The 18,847-nt window shown below is 34.9% G+C and overlaps 1 protein-coding gene across 1 annotated transcript in view; it reads left to right on the forward strand.

Annotated features, from left to right (window-relative positions):
• Positions 1 to 6,296: 6,296 nt before the first annotated feature.
• The window catches only part of LOC109072493 (Kv channel-interacting protein 1-like), a 33,141-nt gene continuing 20,590 nt past the window's right edge, over positions 6,297 to 18,847 (forward strand). Inside the window, exon 1 of the mRNA XM_042732464.1 lies at positions 6,297 to 7,106. Coding sequence (XP_042588398.1) covers positions 7,019 to 7,106 — 88 coding nt within the window. The 5' untranslated portion in view covers positions 6,297 to 7,018. The remainder of the gene's footprint in view (positions 7,107 to 18,847) is intronic.

Consider the following 18,847-nt stretch of genomic DNA (forward strand, 5'->3'; position numbering starts at 1 on the left):
AGATTATGACAGAAAGAGCCCAGAGGAATTTCTCCTGGACATGGATGGTCAGATCTGTGAAGAAAAGCAGTGTGATTAAAGCACACACTGTCTCCTTTCCCAAAGGGGAACATGAAGAAAACAATTACCAACGTGTGAATATGAGTGAAACAAACAAAATGTTATGCCTGTTACTCTTAAGGCAAAATGAGCTCCAAAACCCTGGGATATTTCTGAGCTGGGTGGTGGAGAAAGCCTGCACAGTGGATTGTGTGTTTCTTAGAACTGTTTATAAAGTGTAGAGAGAAAATAAAGAGGAGGAGAGAGGGGAAAAGAGAGAGTGAGGGGGGAAAGAGAGCAGCATCACATGGTTTCATTCAGGGGCATGCATGCGAGTCAGGATCTAGAAGATAGTGTCTATTTTTACTTCAGGTGACATCAAGTTTTACACTCTGTTTTGTCCATCACACAAGGATTCTGCATTGCCATTATCTTTCCCAATCCCAGTATTTTGTGAGCCATGGAGACCATGTGATCCTGGAAGTTTCTTCAGGTATTGTCGTCCATGCATCCTGAATCACAATCTTAAGCTGTTTCCGATGGGGTAACCATTGCTCAAGCAAACCGTCATCTAAATATGCTTGATCCTAAATAAAATAAGATAGGTTTATGAACTTGCCTGGGCCATCATGGAACAACACTTGGGTTTAAAGGAATAGTTCACCAAAATGAAAATGTACTCACCCTCAGGCCATCCAAGACCTAGATAAGTTTGTTTCTTCATCAGTACAGATTTGAAGAAATTTAGCATTACATCACTTGCTCACCAATGGATCATCTGCAGTGAATGGGTGCCGTCAGAATGAAAGTCCAAACAGCTGAAAAAACATCACAATAATTCACAAGTAATGTAAGTAATCCACAAGCTGCATGTTTGTAATAAACAAATCCATCATTAAAAGATTTTTAACTTAAACCATTGCTTTTGGCTAAAATATGTGTCATCTCCATTCTTTCTCCTGCAAAAATCCTGGCCAGAAGCAATAGTTTAAAATTAAAATAATTTTACAAAAAAATGTTACAAAGACACAGCTTTTCACCTCATTAGACATTAACTGATGGCCTACAGTCATGTGGATTATTGTAATGTTTTTATCACCCGTTTGGACTCTTATTCTGACGGCACCCATTCACTGATCCATTGGTTTGCAAGTGATGTAATGCTGAATTTCTCCAAATCTGTTAAAAAGAAGATTTGCTTCCTTTCTTTTACGCATGCTTGTAAGCCTCGTAACAGTATTCAGGCATCTCGACAAAATCTGAACACAAGTGGTGACATGAAATAATTTGAAAGGCATGTTAATAGTCTAAACTGTTTAAAAAGAGCATGGTTCAAAAATAAGCAATTTGAACGCTTCTAACCTTCACTATAGCATTCTTAGCTGACAGTATATGGATTCACTGCTCTGTTGAGATTTCGCTAGGTGTGTATCTTACTGTCAGTTTGAAACCTTCTTCTAGTTTGCTTCTGAGATGTAGTGCCACAACAGTCTGGCACCTGCTAAGTGTCACCTATTAAACGCACTTAAATCACACATGCTCTGTCCATTATCGCATATAACACTGGGCTAAATAGAGGCTGTGGTATCTTACTTTACAGTGACTGCATTTTCAGGTGTAGCAGGATAGTGGAGGGGTGGTGGGCTGCAATCCATTAGGTGTCATAGAGCTTTATAATTCAGGCTTGTGAGTGCAAATTAGTCTTGCTTTATATCATTATATCCATTATATATATAATGTATTATAATCTCTCTTCATAAATTACTCTACATTTACGTCATACCACTCCCTCATTTTATCATATTAACTCTCTCTAGATCATTAACTTTCTCTCGTTCGCTCTCCCATAAACTAACTGAAGTAAACAGCCATTGGTATTCAGATGTTAACACTGCAAAAAGTACTTTTGTAGTCAGATTTTTTATTATTTTTTCCAGTAAAAATATCTAACATTTCATTTAGAACATTTTTTAAAACAAGATAGAACAACTCTGTCTTGCACAATATATTGATGCTTAAAACTAAAAGTCAATTTGACGTTTTTTGTTGACTTGACAAAGCCTTGTCAAAACTTGAGGTTTGAAGGATTTACAGTCACCCAGACAAATAGACAGAAAGACAAACTGCCAGTTACCAAAAGTAGCATTTCTAATGACCATTAAAAATGTGTTAACTCTTGAACTAGAATGATGCTTTATTATCTGTTTTTGTTTTTGAAAATAAACTTATTAAAATAGATTACTATAAAATAGATGAGTTGACTTTTGTATCTGTAATCTCTTGGGTTTTGCTTTATCTACTACTTGTATCTAAATTGGAGCACAGTGAATTCACTGCAGTTCTCACAAACAGTTGAAACATGATTGGCAGGTAACCTGTGTCAATCAAAATCATGACTCTTGTAGTTTTTTGCATGATCTATGCTAAGTATTTTAAAGAGTTTTATTTAGATAGATTCAGTTTTTTAATTAGAAGGCTGTGCTCTTCAGAGCAGTGGGATTGAACAGGTGCAGGGGAGCTGAAGAGGAGTCTGAAGGTTAATTCACCAGTGACAAGTGCAGTTCCTTGCCCTAAGCGTGTGTGCGTGTATCACTTTGTGTTTGTGTGTAAGTGTGAGCCGTGGCAGCTTCATTAAATGCTAAGCAGTAAAAATTGGCTGGGATGTGTGCGCTTAGACAGTGTGATGTAATGGCAACTAAATCTCTGGTGTGAGTCGGTGTGTGGGAAAGAATATTTTGTGGGAGGTGCTCAGACTTTGTGGGATAGATTGGGATGGGATGGCATTTTTAATGGGCACACTGGAGGATCGTTAGCTGTATGCAAACCATCAGTCCTTGAAGGAACTCTGTGTTCGGAACAGAACGTGAACTGAAGCAGATGTTTTGTTCCTTTTCTGAGCCAGTTTCTACTGTATGTATATATATATATATACATATATATATATATATGCATAATCTTTTATTTATACAGTCTGAGCATTATGTATAATTTTATTTAAAATATGTTTATTAATATTGTATGATTATTATAATTTTTTATTTATTATTTCATGCAAACATATGAGATTGAGCAGTTAAAAACTAAATATAAAATTAAGTATTTCTCTCTTTCTTTCTTTCTTTCTTTCTCTCTCTACATATATAATTTTACTACTATTATTTAATGCAAACAGCATGACACTAAACAGTTTATACCAAACAATAAATATAAATAAATATTATTTTTTTAAACTGATGGATGTTTTTATTTTACATTGTTTCCCTCTACAATATTCTACTATGCAACTTTATTAAATTATGATTAATTGTCCTGGTCGAGATATCAGTATGGCTATTTAATATGTGTTCAAATAAAGAGGAACGAACACAATATGCATAAAATAAGCATGCATTAAACACTTATGCAAGAACACATACTCATACATTTATACGCAATATGCTTTTTTCTGCATATATCATTTGTGACTCTTCAAATGCAGTTCTACTAAATGCACCCCCAAACAAATGCATCCAGCAGCTTGCAAAGTGATTGGCAAACAGAATGGGGGATGTCAGACCTGCAGAACTGAAGCAGAGCTTTGTATGACTGAACCTCACTGCAGCTGTTCTGAGCTGATTCTCCTGCTTCGGGTGAATCCTCCTGCTCTCTTATAACATAAGCTGCACAAACACAAGCAACCTCAAGTGCTTTACAGATGTCTGTCACATATTGTGAGCGTTGAATTTTACTGCACAGCATATGTGCATATTTCTGCATAATTATTTGAGAAACCTTTTTTTTTTTTTTAGGCACAAGAATAAATGGTTTTATTTTCATCTATGACTATAAAAGATTCAGAATCTTGCAGAAGCAGAACTGAAATATAAAAGGAAATCTAGACACTGAACACTGTTGAGATTCTATTACTTCGGTTATGTAAATCTCCTAATCAATAAAAACAAAACTCTCACTCTGTCTTGCTTGCTTTCTATCCACTTTGCACTTCTACCCACACAGTCCAAAAATATTTCAATATGCAACGCAGGACATAAAAGGGCTTTTCTGAGCATGTCTAATAGAATAAGAAGCATCTGCTCTGGGGACATGCTAAACCTAACCTTTACAAACCTCCCACTGGCAGAAATAATTCGAACAAAGAAACAAATATTCAATTATCACGTTACCGCTATATTTAAAATGACATTAAAAAAATGTGCTTTGTACCTAAAGGTAAATTTTATCTCTCTTAGGATGTTCTTTCCAAGAAGCTCTCAGCTTTTTTATTGTGGTTTAACCAGATGTGCCTTTTAAAATTCATAGGAAAAAAAATTATATAGTTGTTGAAAAAGTATAAAGAGACAACATTATGGTGAATCATTTTAGAGGACTAAAATATAAATTATGTGGATGTCAATGCAGTTTGTTTGGACTTAAGAAAAGTTGAACTCTTACTTTGACTGCAGACTTTGGTATCTTGGCACATCTGACCACAGTGTGAGACATTATTGAAATCTCTTCTGATAACCTATTCTATTGGAGACACGTGAGATTATGGGGGTATTTTTCTCAGGAGAAGAGAGAGACAGTGGCTCATCCAAATCTTTGCATATCTCTTTGTGTTGCATCTTTCCTTTATATTTCCTTTTAACTTTATCTGTCTCATTCCTCCAGCATCATCCTGCCATCTATCACAGCTGTCACTTCTCATTACCTCTTCCCTCTTTCTCTCTCACTTTCCCCTTCTTATGTCTGCCTATTTTGGGTTCCCCTCAGCCTGGGCTAAGAATGATAAATGAGGGCGAGAAGTTGGAACGGCTTGTGCGTGGGAATTTATGGGTGGGAACAATGATATTAATAAAAAAAAAAAAAAAAAAAAAACAATACAGCATCGATATTCTAACATGTTTAGTTACATTTGCGCATTAATATTTTTGGGAGGGAGTCTTTGACCACTATTACAAGTTTTTAATTTTTTTATTAAAATAGGCCTATTTAGGTCAAAAATATTATACAGATAGAAACTGTCTGTTATGCTGCTTGATACTCCAAACTGTTTTTTTTTTTCATACAATTTAATTTATTACAATAATCATAAACACAGTGGTATGTAGCACAAACAGTGGTATGTAGCACATTCTTCTGGTTGAGAAAGTGCTGAGTAATCGTAAGTTTTGCACATTTACAGAAAATAGCTTAGAATAGAATAGAATAGAATAGAATAGAATAGAATAGAATAGAATAGAATCTAGAAAATATAGAAGAATCACATTTTTAATGGAATGCAATCTTTAACAGAATAGAGTAGAATATAGAATAGAATAGAATAGAATAGAATAGAATAGAATAGAAACTTTAGTAGGACAGAACAGAAGAACAGAATATAATGGAGTTTTAATGTAATATAATCTAACAAAGTAGAGTAGAATATAATGGAAAGTAACATAAGATAAGAATAGAATAAAATAAAATACAATAGAATAGAAACCTTAATAAAATAGCATGTAGCAAAATAGAGCAGAACATTTTAATGGAATATAACCTTTAACAATAGTATGATATTTAAAAGGAACTAAAGAATATAATAGAATTATATAGAGCAGAAGTATATAATTAATAGAGAGTTAATAGAACATAATCTTTACATTTACTAGAATGGAACCTAGCAGAATGTAAAACAAGAATAGAATAGAATGGAATGGAATAGAATATAATAGAAATCTTAATAAAATAGCATCTAGCAAAATAGAGCAGACATTTATTTTTTAATTGAATATAACCTTTAACATAATAGTATGACATATAAAAGGAACTAAAGAATAAAATATAATTATATAAACCATAAGTATAGAGTTAATAGAGAGTTAATGCATAATCTTAAAGTTCACTAAAATGGAACAGAATGGAATTGAATCCAGCAGAATGTAACAGAATAGAATAGAATAGAATAGAATAGAATAGAATAGAATAGAATAGAATATGATGCAGATTAATATATCAGAAGAACAGATTTTAATATAATTTATTTGTTAACATAATGGAGTAGATTACAACAGAGGGTTATACAATAAATAGAAACTATCATAGAAGGGAATCTAATGCATATACTTGAGAAAAATAGAGTACAGCAAAACAGAACAGGGTACAACAGAATAGATTCTAATATATTTTAGCTCAGCTACTACAAGGCAAGTGTAAGATAGGTGTGCAAGAGATGCTTCCTGAGTGAGAGAGAGAGAGAGAGAGAGAGAGAGAGAGAGAGAAAGCAGTAGTCTTCTGTTTTATGCTGCAGGGATCTGTCCAGCAGCACAGAGCAGTCGGAAACGCTGCAGCGGACCACAGACTTCTTGCCACAACACCACACAACACACACTCACACACACACTCACTCACACACACACACACATACAACTAGAGGAAGAGAGAGGCAGAGGCGTAATCAGGAGAAGCATCAACAAGGAAAAGGAAAGCCACTCTTTTGTCTCCATGGACCTTCAACTTCCTCCGAGCAGTTCTTAGTCCGTGTAGCGCAGCAGTGGGTTCTTGCCATCCCCTTAATAATTCATCAGATTGGTCTCTGAGCTTTGAGCCTGCAGCGCTCACCAACTTTTCCCCTTCTAACTTTCGCGGCAGTCGGCTGTTTCACCATCTCTCCTTTTATACTTCATACGGTTGGCACAGAGGCAGAGGAAAACAGGTTTAGGCACTTTGTGACCATCTTGTGTGTGTTTGTGCGTGTTTGAGAGTTTGTGTGAGGACAGTGGGCGAAAGGTGTGTGTGTGTGTTGTCTGGGCATCCTGCTCATCTCATTCTTGGACTTGGAACCCACTGTTAAAAACGCGGCTCTTGTGGGACTGGATGAGCGAGAGGTGGCGTGAGAAGCACTCTGGAGGCCACAGAGAGGCTCGTATGGGACGTACATCTCGTCTGTGAGCACTGCTGGTGAAAGCAGTGTTTAGGCTGTTGTAGGGGCTGTCTGTGCACCCTTGGATTCTCTCTCATCATGGCTGGTTGTACCAGCCGCTGCAGACAGGGAGTGCTAAAGCTCATTCAGTCCCTTCAGAGGCTTGTCTCGGGAACCCTCAGCAAAGGTAAGACACCTGCATTAACATCAAACTCACAGAAAAAAAGGAAACAAAATGGTGAGTACAGGTAAAATGGGACAATATATGAGTTTTTTCCCCCCTTTTCAAAGATAGTTTTTAATATTATATTCAACATATTTTAAACATTTTTAAATATTACATTTATAATAAATGTATCATTTTTTTCATTATATTTAATTTATTTTACTGTTATATTCAATATTAAGTTTTTTAAATATTATATTTTTCACAAAGTATTTGTTATTAATATATTTAATAATATTTTAGTTTTTAATATTTACTATAAAAATTGTGTTGCAATGATATATTCAGTATGAGTTTGTAATTTTCTATTTACGATAAGATACATGTTTTCAGTATTTCTTATTAATGTTTTTATTTTAGTATATTAAATATAAAGATTTTATTTTAAAATCATTTTCAATAAATACTATTATAAATACTGTAATAGTATGTTCAATATAATCCTTATATTTATTAGTATTTATTATTTTTATTTAATACTTAATAACATTTTTGTTATAGTACATATTTAATATAAAGATTTTATGTTAATATTATTTTTTTCCAAATAAAGATTTTAATATATTTATTATAAGTTATTTTAGATAAATATTATATTCATATAAGTGTTTATTTACATTATATTAACTGTAAAAGCTGTGACAGCTGTGATAGATTTTAATATCCTTATATTTAATATGTCTGTCTATTCTATTCTATATTATATTTAAAATAAAGTATTTGTTTTTGTTTTAATATGACATTTCATTAAAATATTTCATTTTAATACATTCCATGCAAAGTCTTTGTTATTAATATTCCTTCGTTTTTCCTTTGTATAGTGTAGAGGAGAAATTTAGCTATTTTAAATGGTATTATTTCTAGGGACATGAGCCATTTGGCATCATATTTTAAAACAATGTAAAAAAATTTAAAGGTGTCCAAATTTACCTGTATTCACATTGACTGTGTTTGCTTATTTATCTGTTGTTTCTCTTTTGATATTTCAAGCTGTGTATCATAGCGCCAAACAGTAAGATACACCAATACTGGTATGGAGCTCCAACACCTCACTCTTTCATGCTTCACCTGGAATCTTTCATCAGCACACATTTACACCTCCTTTAAGGTCCTTTGGAAAACTCCTCTTTTTGTCAATTTTTTCTTTTTTTTCTTTGAAGAGCAGTCTGGGTTCTTTGTTTGGCAATAATCTTCATTTCTCTCTTTCATCCCTCTTATCTACCATACCATAGCACTGTGTCAGCAGAAAAAGCACTGCATGGTTTCGTCTCCATGCCGACGGGGCCCGTGGAGATGCTAGAACCAAGCAGTGGCTGTTTATCTGCTGTCACCGAGTGCAGAGAGCCGGAACCTTACTGCTCACTGCATGATGAACCCCGCTATCTCTCCACTCCTTCATTATATCTTCCTCACAGATAGATACTCTTCATATACACAGGGGAGTAGGAAGTTAATTTAAAGAGGATTTGGAGCCACAGTATAGAATTTAAACCAGTCTCTCTAGACCACTATAGCAGACCACAGAGCACTAAAGCTGGGAAAGGAAGCTCTGACTTAAATATTTTGTATTTATGTGCTCTGAGCTTATCTTAGTGTTATCTGAGGTTGTGTGAATAAAAATAAATAAAGCAGCAGATAAATAGTAGATAACCCTTCCACTCTGAAGGAACTGCTAAAGATTTGGTTAGAGTAGAACAGAATACAATGCAATACAATACAGTACAATCTTTTGCAGAATACAACTGTATATTGAACAAAGTAGCATAGGACAAAGTTGAACATATCATTAATAAAATTAAATCTATAATAGATTGAATCTATACATTAGAGTAGTTTGGAAACTTAAACACAATAAAATAACCTTTAATGGATTCAAATAGAATACTTAATGTAATATAGTTTTTTCTTTAGCAGAACTGAATAAAATCATTAGCAGAATTTAGTACAATAGAACAGAAACTTAACAAGAATAGAACAATAACAGAACAACATAATGAAATTTTGGCATGATAGAGTAGGATAACTTTTCTATACAATTCTATTCTGTTCTTCCCTATACATGGAATCTTCAATAGAATAGAATCTTTAGCAGAATAAAATATTAAGTAGAGCAGAGCAGAAAAAGAATGGAAACAAAATGAAATAGAATATAATTTAAGAGAATCTTTAGTAGAATGGAATGAAATGGCAGTCCAGGATATTTATAGAATTTTAAATAGAACAGTACAAAACTAAGTAATCCCATTCCATACAATTTTTAAAAAATTAATAAAGTAATAATAAAAATTAAAAATTGTGACTTTTTTCCCTCAATTCAGTCTTTTGTTCAGAATTGTGAAAAAAGTCAAAATTGTGCAATAAAAATATGCAATTACCGTTTTTTTCATGGCAAAAAAAAAATGAAATTGTGAAATGTAAAATCTGAATTGTGAGGGTAAAGAAGATCAAAATTGCGAAATATAAACTCTGTATTTTTACTTTTTCCCCATTATTCTGAGTTTCTATCTCACAATTCTGTTTATATCACTTAATTCTAACCTTTTTTTCCTCAAATGTGAGATAAAAAATTGCAAACAAATCATCCATAATCACCTTTATACAAAACAGAACAAAAAGGACTATTTTCCCAAATAATCCCAAAGTTTAAAGTCATGTTCTGTCATTTTAGAAGGCTGATGCTCAAAGCCCTCTGGCTAAACTTGTTTAAGAATGAATTTGTCATATGTAATGAAAGCTCAGTGAATAAAGTGTGTGAGAGTGTCTGTATACATCCATCATGGTTATTCTAGCTGACTGCACTTTACCTCAGTCAACCCATTAATGGGTTAATGATGACCCTTCATCCCTGCAGGAGCAGATAATCTGATGTTGAGTTTCATGAATTTCTGAGCCTTCCCTACTGCTCTGCACTAAAAATGCATTATTTTACACTTATATTTTACACATCCATCAATTCATGCTGCATATTTGGCACATTCCACATCTTCCAGCACAACATTCTTCCTATGACTGGAGGAAAAAATCAAGAACATTGCAGGAAGAAATACTGTTGCCCTTGAACACCCAGTCAGAAGCTGTTTTGTTGTTACCATTAGCAACCGTGAGTGCAAGTGACAAGGTCAGTCAAGCACATGGCAGGGTGTAAGTGTTTGTTTAAGTGCAGGGCATGTGTGTGTGTGTGTATGTGTGTGATTACGAGTGACAACATGGCTATGCTGGTGTTACTGCAGTTTTACAACTCCAATAGAATGAGCCTCTTGAGGGAAGAGAAAGAGCATTTGACATTTTAAAAGAGTACAGGGTCGATCAATCCTGCCAATATTCCTTGACATGCTGTGAATTTTCCCAGTTATCTGCAGAAGTACTGTAGCACACATGTGAGTGTACAGTACATCCATACAACAGCTGATGTGAACCTTTGTGATTGGAGGAATCAACACTGATGCAGACACACTTGGAGTTTTGTACCAGATTGAGTGTTTACCTGGCAAAGAACATTACAAAAAGAGGGATGAAATACCTATACATACAATATACCATATCTACTGTGTTTTCATTCCTAAAATGGAAAATTCTGTCAACATTTACTCACCCTCGTGTTCTAAACTTGTCTTCCACTTGCAAATAAATCTATTAAATAAATAAATAAAAATAAAAGGCGACAGACACAGTGTAGCTAAATTTGGTTGTCAGTTCACATTTTCTCCTGTTCGGTTTGACACACAGTTCGGTAAACCGCATTTACTGAAATTCTATGCAGTGTGTATGGAACGAAAAGTGGACAACTACACTACACGTCCAATCCAAGTGGTACCTTTTTTTTTTTTTTTTTTTGGATGGACAGTGTAGTTGTTAATGACATATTTAAACATGTATCAGAGTTGTGTCTTTTCTGTATGTGTGGTGCAAGAAATCACAAGAAAGTTTTGATTCATTAGTGTTGCCAGATCATACTAGAAGTAAAGCCAATAATTATCTCCAAGATAATTATCTTGGAAATAAGCGACACACAGTGACCTTTCCACCTTATTAACTCTATAAACTGGATCACCAAGTTTTAACACCAAGCCCAGTGATGCTTAATAAGCATCGCTTATAATAAGTGGACATGGAAACCCTTCAAAAAGGTGCTCTGCAAAGTAGTCTTCCAAAAATAAACAAAACATGGTGGCTCTGTTGAATGTGTAAAGATTTGCAACAACATGAGGGTGAATGAACATTTTTTGGGTCTCTTTTTTCTGATCAAAGGGTATGTTTACACTATCAGTGTCTGGGATTAGATTCAGATATTCAGATATGCAACTGGAGTCAAGCCAATATTCGATCACCTGTAACCATAGCAACAGTAATTGAAGTAAATATGAAAAATGACTACAGTGGTGGCCAAACTTATTAGAGCGCTAGTATTTTCACCAGCTAACGAATGTAAACTGATATTTCCTACTGACACACTATAGCAAAAGATAACTGACTTAATAATTTTTTTAGCTGGTGAAAATACTAGTCTTCTAATAATATTGGCCACCACTGTATGTCCAAAATGGCAGTCTTTCCACATCTGACACAACAAAAGTTCCATATTATAATTAACAGTCGACAGCATGTGACTGAATCTAAACCTTTAGATGACACAGCTCTGTAAGTTACTGAAAACCTGAAAAACATTAGACATGTATGTGCAGCACAGAGCGTCTCTTACACTAAAACATGACAGACAGTTGTTCAGAACTGTTCCGTTCACACATAAGGCCACAGGTTTGAGTTCAGTTATACGATGTGGTTATTGTGCTGCTGTGTGAACGTGACCAGAGACAAACTTCACTGCATCTACAGCTCGACCTCTCCTATTTCTTGCTCCTTTAATAGATTTTTATGAATTATATCACTGATGCAATGTTCACAGTCCAATTGCCTAAGGACTCGAAACAGAACACTTCAGAACAGTGCAGACCGAGATGTACTACACACACTCACAAAAAGAGAAAGAGATTTCGGAGAGTGACTCAGTTATTCAGTGTCACATTACAGTAAAGGGATAGTTCACTCAAAATAAGAATATTCTGGCATTATTGACTCCCTCATGTTGTTTCTAAACCTGTATGACATTCATTCTTCTGTGAAACACAAAAGGTAAATATTTGAAGAAGCACAGCTCTTTTCATTATAATGGAAATGAAAGGGACTGGATTTGTCAAGCTCCAAATTGAAAAGAAAACACCATAAATGTATCATAATAGAATTCACATGCTATATCCAAAGTCTTCTAAAAAAAGAAACAATAATTTTGTGTGAGAAAAAGAGTAAAATACATGTTATTGAATGATATTAATCCCCTCTGATATGCAGAGTGGAAGGTGCTACACACATAGAAATATACAAACTTACACTTCAGAATGAGTCATTTTCATTTGTAGTATTGAAATTAAAAAATGTTTGAGAGGTTTAGACATTGAATTGAAAGGTTTTTCACAAATTGTAATGGGAACTAATATTAGTCAGGGTGCTTTATTATGCTGTTATTTATCTAATGTTATATATTTTTTATTTACTTGTTTCCAGAAAAGTTTTTCTTTCTCCATCTGGTTTCAGTCAAACTCTTTAGTTGACACTAGTTTATTACCATCTGTCTGACAGCAATGCCAATGCAATTTAACTCTCCCACACTCTTTCCCTCCTTCGCACATTTTCTCCTTATCTTTTACCTCCTTCTCTGTCACTCGCTGAATTTCAGTCTCTTTTCAGACTCCAGCATTTTCTCAGTGATTCAGTTTCGGTTTGGCTCCAGCAGCTGTGGAGGTGCCAAATGTTTCTCTCAGCATCATCTTATGTAAATGGAACATTAGATGTGAAACATTCACAACATCCTGAATTTATTCAGGCCTGTTCACGTCCTCCTCCTCCACCTCGGCCTTCTGTTCCTGCTCAGCTGTTGATGATACGAGTGTATGTGTGTGTATCTGAGGTTCATAATAACTTGCGGCAATAACGCAGTCAATACCAGCAGGACCCAACCTCTAACATATTTCCTTTTATCTAAAGAAGGCAAAAGTAATTAAAAAAGAGAGAAAGAAGCTGAGAGAGAGAGAAAAGACTGAAACATATGGCCTTTCCATGACCTTTAAAAAATATGCCTGAATTAGCGTGTGTTTGTATGTGTGTGGGAGAATGAACTCAGGTCATGTGCGCTTGCATGTGTATTCATATGTGCACAAGAGTGAGATTTGCACTTCAGTCCATTAGTAGAATTGGGAATAAAAATCAGAAAATACACTGCAGTCTGAATCAGTTTTTGTGTATATATATCCACTTGACAATCAGCGATTCATGCTTTGTGCATTATAGTGGACATATGACATTTTAATATACCAGAATGACCAACCACTATTGTAGAATATTAAAGTATTATTGATTACTGCAGAAGTTTTATTATTATTATTATTTTTATTTTTTTTACTATATCATTATTAAATTAGAAGGTAGTATTATCATACCAGCATCAAAAGATGTTGACATTTGCAGTGAATAATTTTTGCACCACTAAGGGAAATGAACCTAAAAATAGCTTAGTTAAAAATGTATCTACTTAAGCAAATGATGATAATAATTTTTAAATTATTTTCCTATTTTATCAAAAATTCTTTGTTATTTGTTTGATCTCAGAAGGATATTTATAACTGATCAAAAATTATTTTTTATGCAAATTCTGTCTCACAATGAAGAAGTGCATTAGGTCAGAGAGTTTATGTAGCTGATTTCTTTCCATAATGCAGTTTGCTCATTGCAGAATGTTTCATCTTAATTGAACAAAACCTGGTGACCATCTTTCTGATTACAGACTTTGCACAAGCAAACTGAGGTTTTCATGCGTATGCAACCATGGTTACCTTGGCTGGTTTAATTGACTTTTTAATGGAAAGATAAACTGGAACCAGAAGATATGAGAACGGAACAGTACTGCATGTGTATGAGCGCAGAGTCCACCTGACTGCAGTGTCCCGGAGGTGTGTTTGAGTCTGTGTGATTTTGAGGAGGGAGAGGCAGCCACGCAGACACACACCCACAGACGCAGAGGCATTCAGCAATCTGCAAGGGTCACACACGCACATTGGCACACAGATGGACGCACTTGTTTCAGAATCACCTGGACTGAACTCTCTCTAGAGATAGCAGTCAGCTTTCTTCCTGATGTACGACCTTTCTCTCTGTTCTTTTGCCGTCCTTTCTGTCCTTTTTTTGCACACACACACACACACACACACACACAAATAGAAACATTTAGCTATGAACACATGCCTCCTTTTTTCCCTTTCTTACTCCTCCTCTCTTTGGCAAAACATTAAGAACTTGCTACTGGCTGGTTGGTTTAAATTTAAACTTTCCCTGCCCCAGCAAAAATAAAATACATTTTTATATTTGGCTTAATTTTTTTTGCATATGTCACACTTGAATGATTCAGATCAAACTAATTTTTATATTACACAAAGATAACCCGAGTAAATAGAAAATGCAATTTTGAAATTATGATTTCATTTATTAAGTGAAAAAAGCTGTCCAAACCAGCCTGGCACTACGTGAAAAAGTAAATGCCCTCTAAATCTAACAACTGGTTGTGCCACCCTTTGCAACAACTGCAATCAAGGGTTTGAGATAACTGGCAATGAGTCTCACATCACTGTGGATGAATTTTTTGGCCCACTCTTCTTCGCAGAATTGTTTTAATTCAGCCACATTGGAGCATGAATGGACTGTTTAAGGTCATGCCACAGCATCTCGATTGGATTTAAGTCCAGACTTTGTCTTGGTCACTCCAAAACCTTAATTATGTTTTGCTTGAACCATTCAGAGGTGGACTTGCTGGTGTGTTTGGGATCATTGTCCTGCTGCATAACCCAAGTGCGCTTGAGCTTGAGGTCACAAACTGATAGCTGGACATTCTCCTTCAGGATTTTCTGATAGACTGCAGAATTCATGATTCCATCAATTATTGCAAGTCACCCAGATCCTGAAGCTGCAAAAGCAGCCCCAGACCATCACACTACCACCACCATGTTTGACTGTTGCTATGATGTTCTTTTTATGAAATGCCGTGTTAGTTTTATGCCAGATGTAATGGGACACACACCTTCCAAAAAGGTTAACTTGTCTCATCGGTCCACAGAATATTTGCCCAAAAGTCTTGCAATGACTTTTTGGTCAGCAATGGCTTTTGCCTTGGAACTCTCCCATGGATGCCGTTTTTGCCCAGTCTCTTTCTTGTTGTTGAATCATGAACACTGACCTTAACTGAGGCAAGTGAGGCCTGTAGTTCTTTAGATGTTGTCCTGGGTTCTTTTATAACCTGCTGGATGATCCATTGTTGCACTCTTGGAGTAATTTTGTTAGGCCAGCCACTCCTGGGAAGGTTCACCACTGTTCCAAATTTTTCCACGAAGGGCCAGGTAGGTTTGGACAGCGTTTTTCCCTTAATAAATAAAATCATCATTTAAAAACTGCATTTTGTATTTACTTGCAATATCTTTGATTACTATTAAAATTTGTTTGATGATCTGAATCTTTTGAGTTTAACAAATGTTTAATAGAGCATGGTAAACCAATATGCTTAAACTTTGCAAGACATGAAAACGTTTGGAGTCAGTAATTATTAGATAATTCAGCAAAGATGCATTAAACTGATCAAAAGTGGCAATAAAAACATTTAAAAAGTTTTTCCAAGTAAATTTTGTTCTTTTAAACTTTCTATTCATCAAATAATCATGGTTTCAACAAATTATGAAACAGCTGAAAACTATATTAAACTATTTTCCACATTGGTAATAATGAGAAATGTTTGTTGAGCACCAAATCAGCATACTGGAATAATTTCTGAAAGATCATGTGACACTGAAAATTCAGCTTTTCCATCACATGAATAAATTAATTGTTTAAATATATTAAAAAAGAAAATAATATTTTTATTTCATAATGATATCTCAGTATTACTTTATTTCTGTTCAAATAAACACAGCATAAGAGACTTCTTTCAAAAACTTTAATATATAATTTGCATTTCCATAATTTATGACCAAGGACATCTTCAAAAGGAAAATTTGTCTCCCCTTCAGGGACATTTTCACCAAATTTGTTAAAAATTACACACATTCTTCACTAAAGTAAGAAAAGGTTCATATGAGACTCTCACAGAGTATCCACTGAGACTAAAGACTAAGAAACAGCTGTTAAATTGTTGCCTGTCCAGATGTACTGCTGCAGAGGCCAGATGTTAAACACACTGGAGTGAAGACACAGACTCTGTCTGGTTGGCAGCAGTTCTTTCTCTTCCCTGAAGAGTGAACATAAACATCTACTAAATACTCTAACTTAGGGTATCTTACGTTATCTCTTTCCTTCTGCCTCTTTGTCTTTCCCTCTCTCTCTCTCTCTCTCTCTCTCTCTCTCCTTTTAACAGCAGATCGAAGCTGACAGTGCACGTCTCCACCTTTAATTTTTAAATCACTCGTCCTTTTTTACGTAATCTACTTCCTCCTGCAGTTTATTTTTATCCCCAGCATCCCTGTCCATCTCTCGCACTCTTCCCCTCCATCTCTCTCCTCCTTTACCCATCTTTCCTCCATTTTCATGACACTTCCGCCATTCACTCTCACTTTCCCTCTTTGTTTCTCCATCCATCTATCAATTCCTTCTCTCTTGTCATATGCGCGCTGACCCACAGCACAAGGCCTCCGTCGGGTCGATGTTGCACAGCTCTTACTGAGGCGATCGTTGTCAGGCTCAGATTTGCTCGCTGAGGAGTTTACGAGCCCCTGAAACAAACATTACGAATAATTTAGTTATGAGACCAATGCATTATATCGGAATGGCAGAAAAAGTGTCATTCGCGCTGACAGAGATTTTGTCTCTGCTAGTCACTGTACTGTTGCTACTAGGCTTTCTAGCAATACTTCAGGCGGGACTGAGCCTGTTTAATGTGTTCTCGCTAAAAGTAGGTCTCCAATTTGTGGTTTATTTGCAATGAGTAGCTTACAATCAATGTTAGTAACTTCAAACCAATAGACTACATTATTATCATTGCTGCCAAGTTTCATTAAAATCGAATGACTTCTATAGTATTGTTCCTTTAAATCATTGTCATTGTATATGCCCTTTAGAAGTTGCATTTTTACTTTGTTATAACACTGAAATACACGTGAGGGAAGATCAGGCGACTCTTTACTGCACCAGGCAGATATGTGACCTCTAACTGGGTGTGCCACTGACTGGAGGGATGCATAATGCTTAGTCTGATGAACTTTAAAGGTCTTTTAAAGAATGTACATGAAGACAGAACATGCTAGAGCAAACAAAACTGGCATGTACAAGAAGTGAAATGAATTTGTCTCCTGCGAAACTGCATCAAAAACAATTATGTGCATCAGTTTGATTATAGGCACATATTTATTTTCAGAAAAGGTTATTTGAGAGTTTAAATATATAAATCCTCTGTGTTAAGGTTGTGCAGATGGTTTCCATGGAGATAAATGTGGCATATGGTATTTTTAGGCAAGATCTGAGAGATAGTGATGTTCTTCCTACATATGCATGTGATTTTATTTATTTATTTTTTAATTGTATAAGTTTATTTTATGAACTCATCTACTGAAACTCTAACAGTATGAGCAAAAATAAATAAAAAATAAATAAATAACCAAAAATCCATAAATTACAAAGAATGCCTTAAAGATCAAAACTGTAGACCAAATAGATGTCAGTTAGGTGTTTAAACTAAGTCAGGTCTATGATCATGCAGTGAATGTAAAGAAGTTCTTGGATTACATTGGAAAAGTATGACAGCTCATTAGCAGTTTATAGATTATATTAATATGTACACTCACAGCTGCACTGTACAGTACACAGCATGACTGCCTGACAACACAGAGGCTCTGTATTAGATTATGTGTAAAATGCTGCCCCTTGCTGTTTCATAAATTAACTGCACACCTGTTAAAATACTACTCACTTTGTTATAAGAGCATCTTATTGTCATTACTAAAATTAAAATTATTTCTAAAATTATTGGCATTTATTAAAATTTTAACTTTTGCTTTTGTATAATGAAACGCTGAGTTGAGACAATTCTATTTACACTGCAATAAATATAGACTAAAAGTAGCTAAAAGATGTTCACCTTATCAGCAAAACTGCATTACTACTTTACTAACTATTTTAACTATTTTACTAGAACTATTTTAAACAGTTTTGTTTTTATGGATTTTAGTATATATATGCTAAAACATAACAATAATATTGGATGATTTTTAGCAATAAAAATGGCATTTATACTCCGTATCTCATATTTCCGTCTTGTACCTTTAACGATGTTAAATATGGTGTCACGTGGATGGGAATATGCATGGAAATGATATGCAGATGAGGTTTTGCATATTAAAACTAGGCGTTGTAAGCTCCATATATGGTGATTTCGGGGAGGAGTCAGGGTGGAGATTCACTTACGCAAATCTTCCCCTGACTGAGATATTTAAAGGGATTTTTGCGCAGGTTCTGGCGTACACATGGTTTTATAAATCTGAAAAATTTTGTGGGTAAGCAAAATCTAGCTTTTGTGCATACGTGCACTTTTAGGATGAAATCTACGGAGAGTTTTATAAATGAGACCCCTGGACTCTGGGCAGATTTCGCTGGAAACCAGCCACAAAGGAAAGGGAGAG

This window comes from Cyprinus carpio, chromosome B10, assembly GCF_018340385.1.
Source record: "Cyprinus carpio isolate SPL01 chromosome B10, ASM1834038v1, whole genome shotgun sequence".
NCBI lineage: Eukaryota > Metazoa > Chordata > Actinopteri > Cypriniformes > Cyprinidae > Cyprinus > Cyprinus carpio.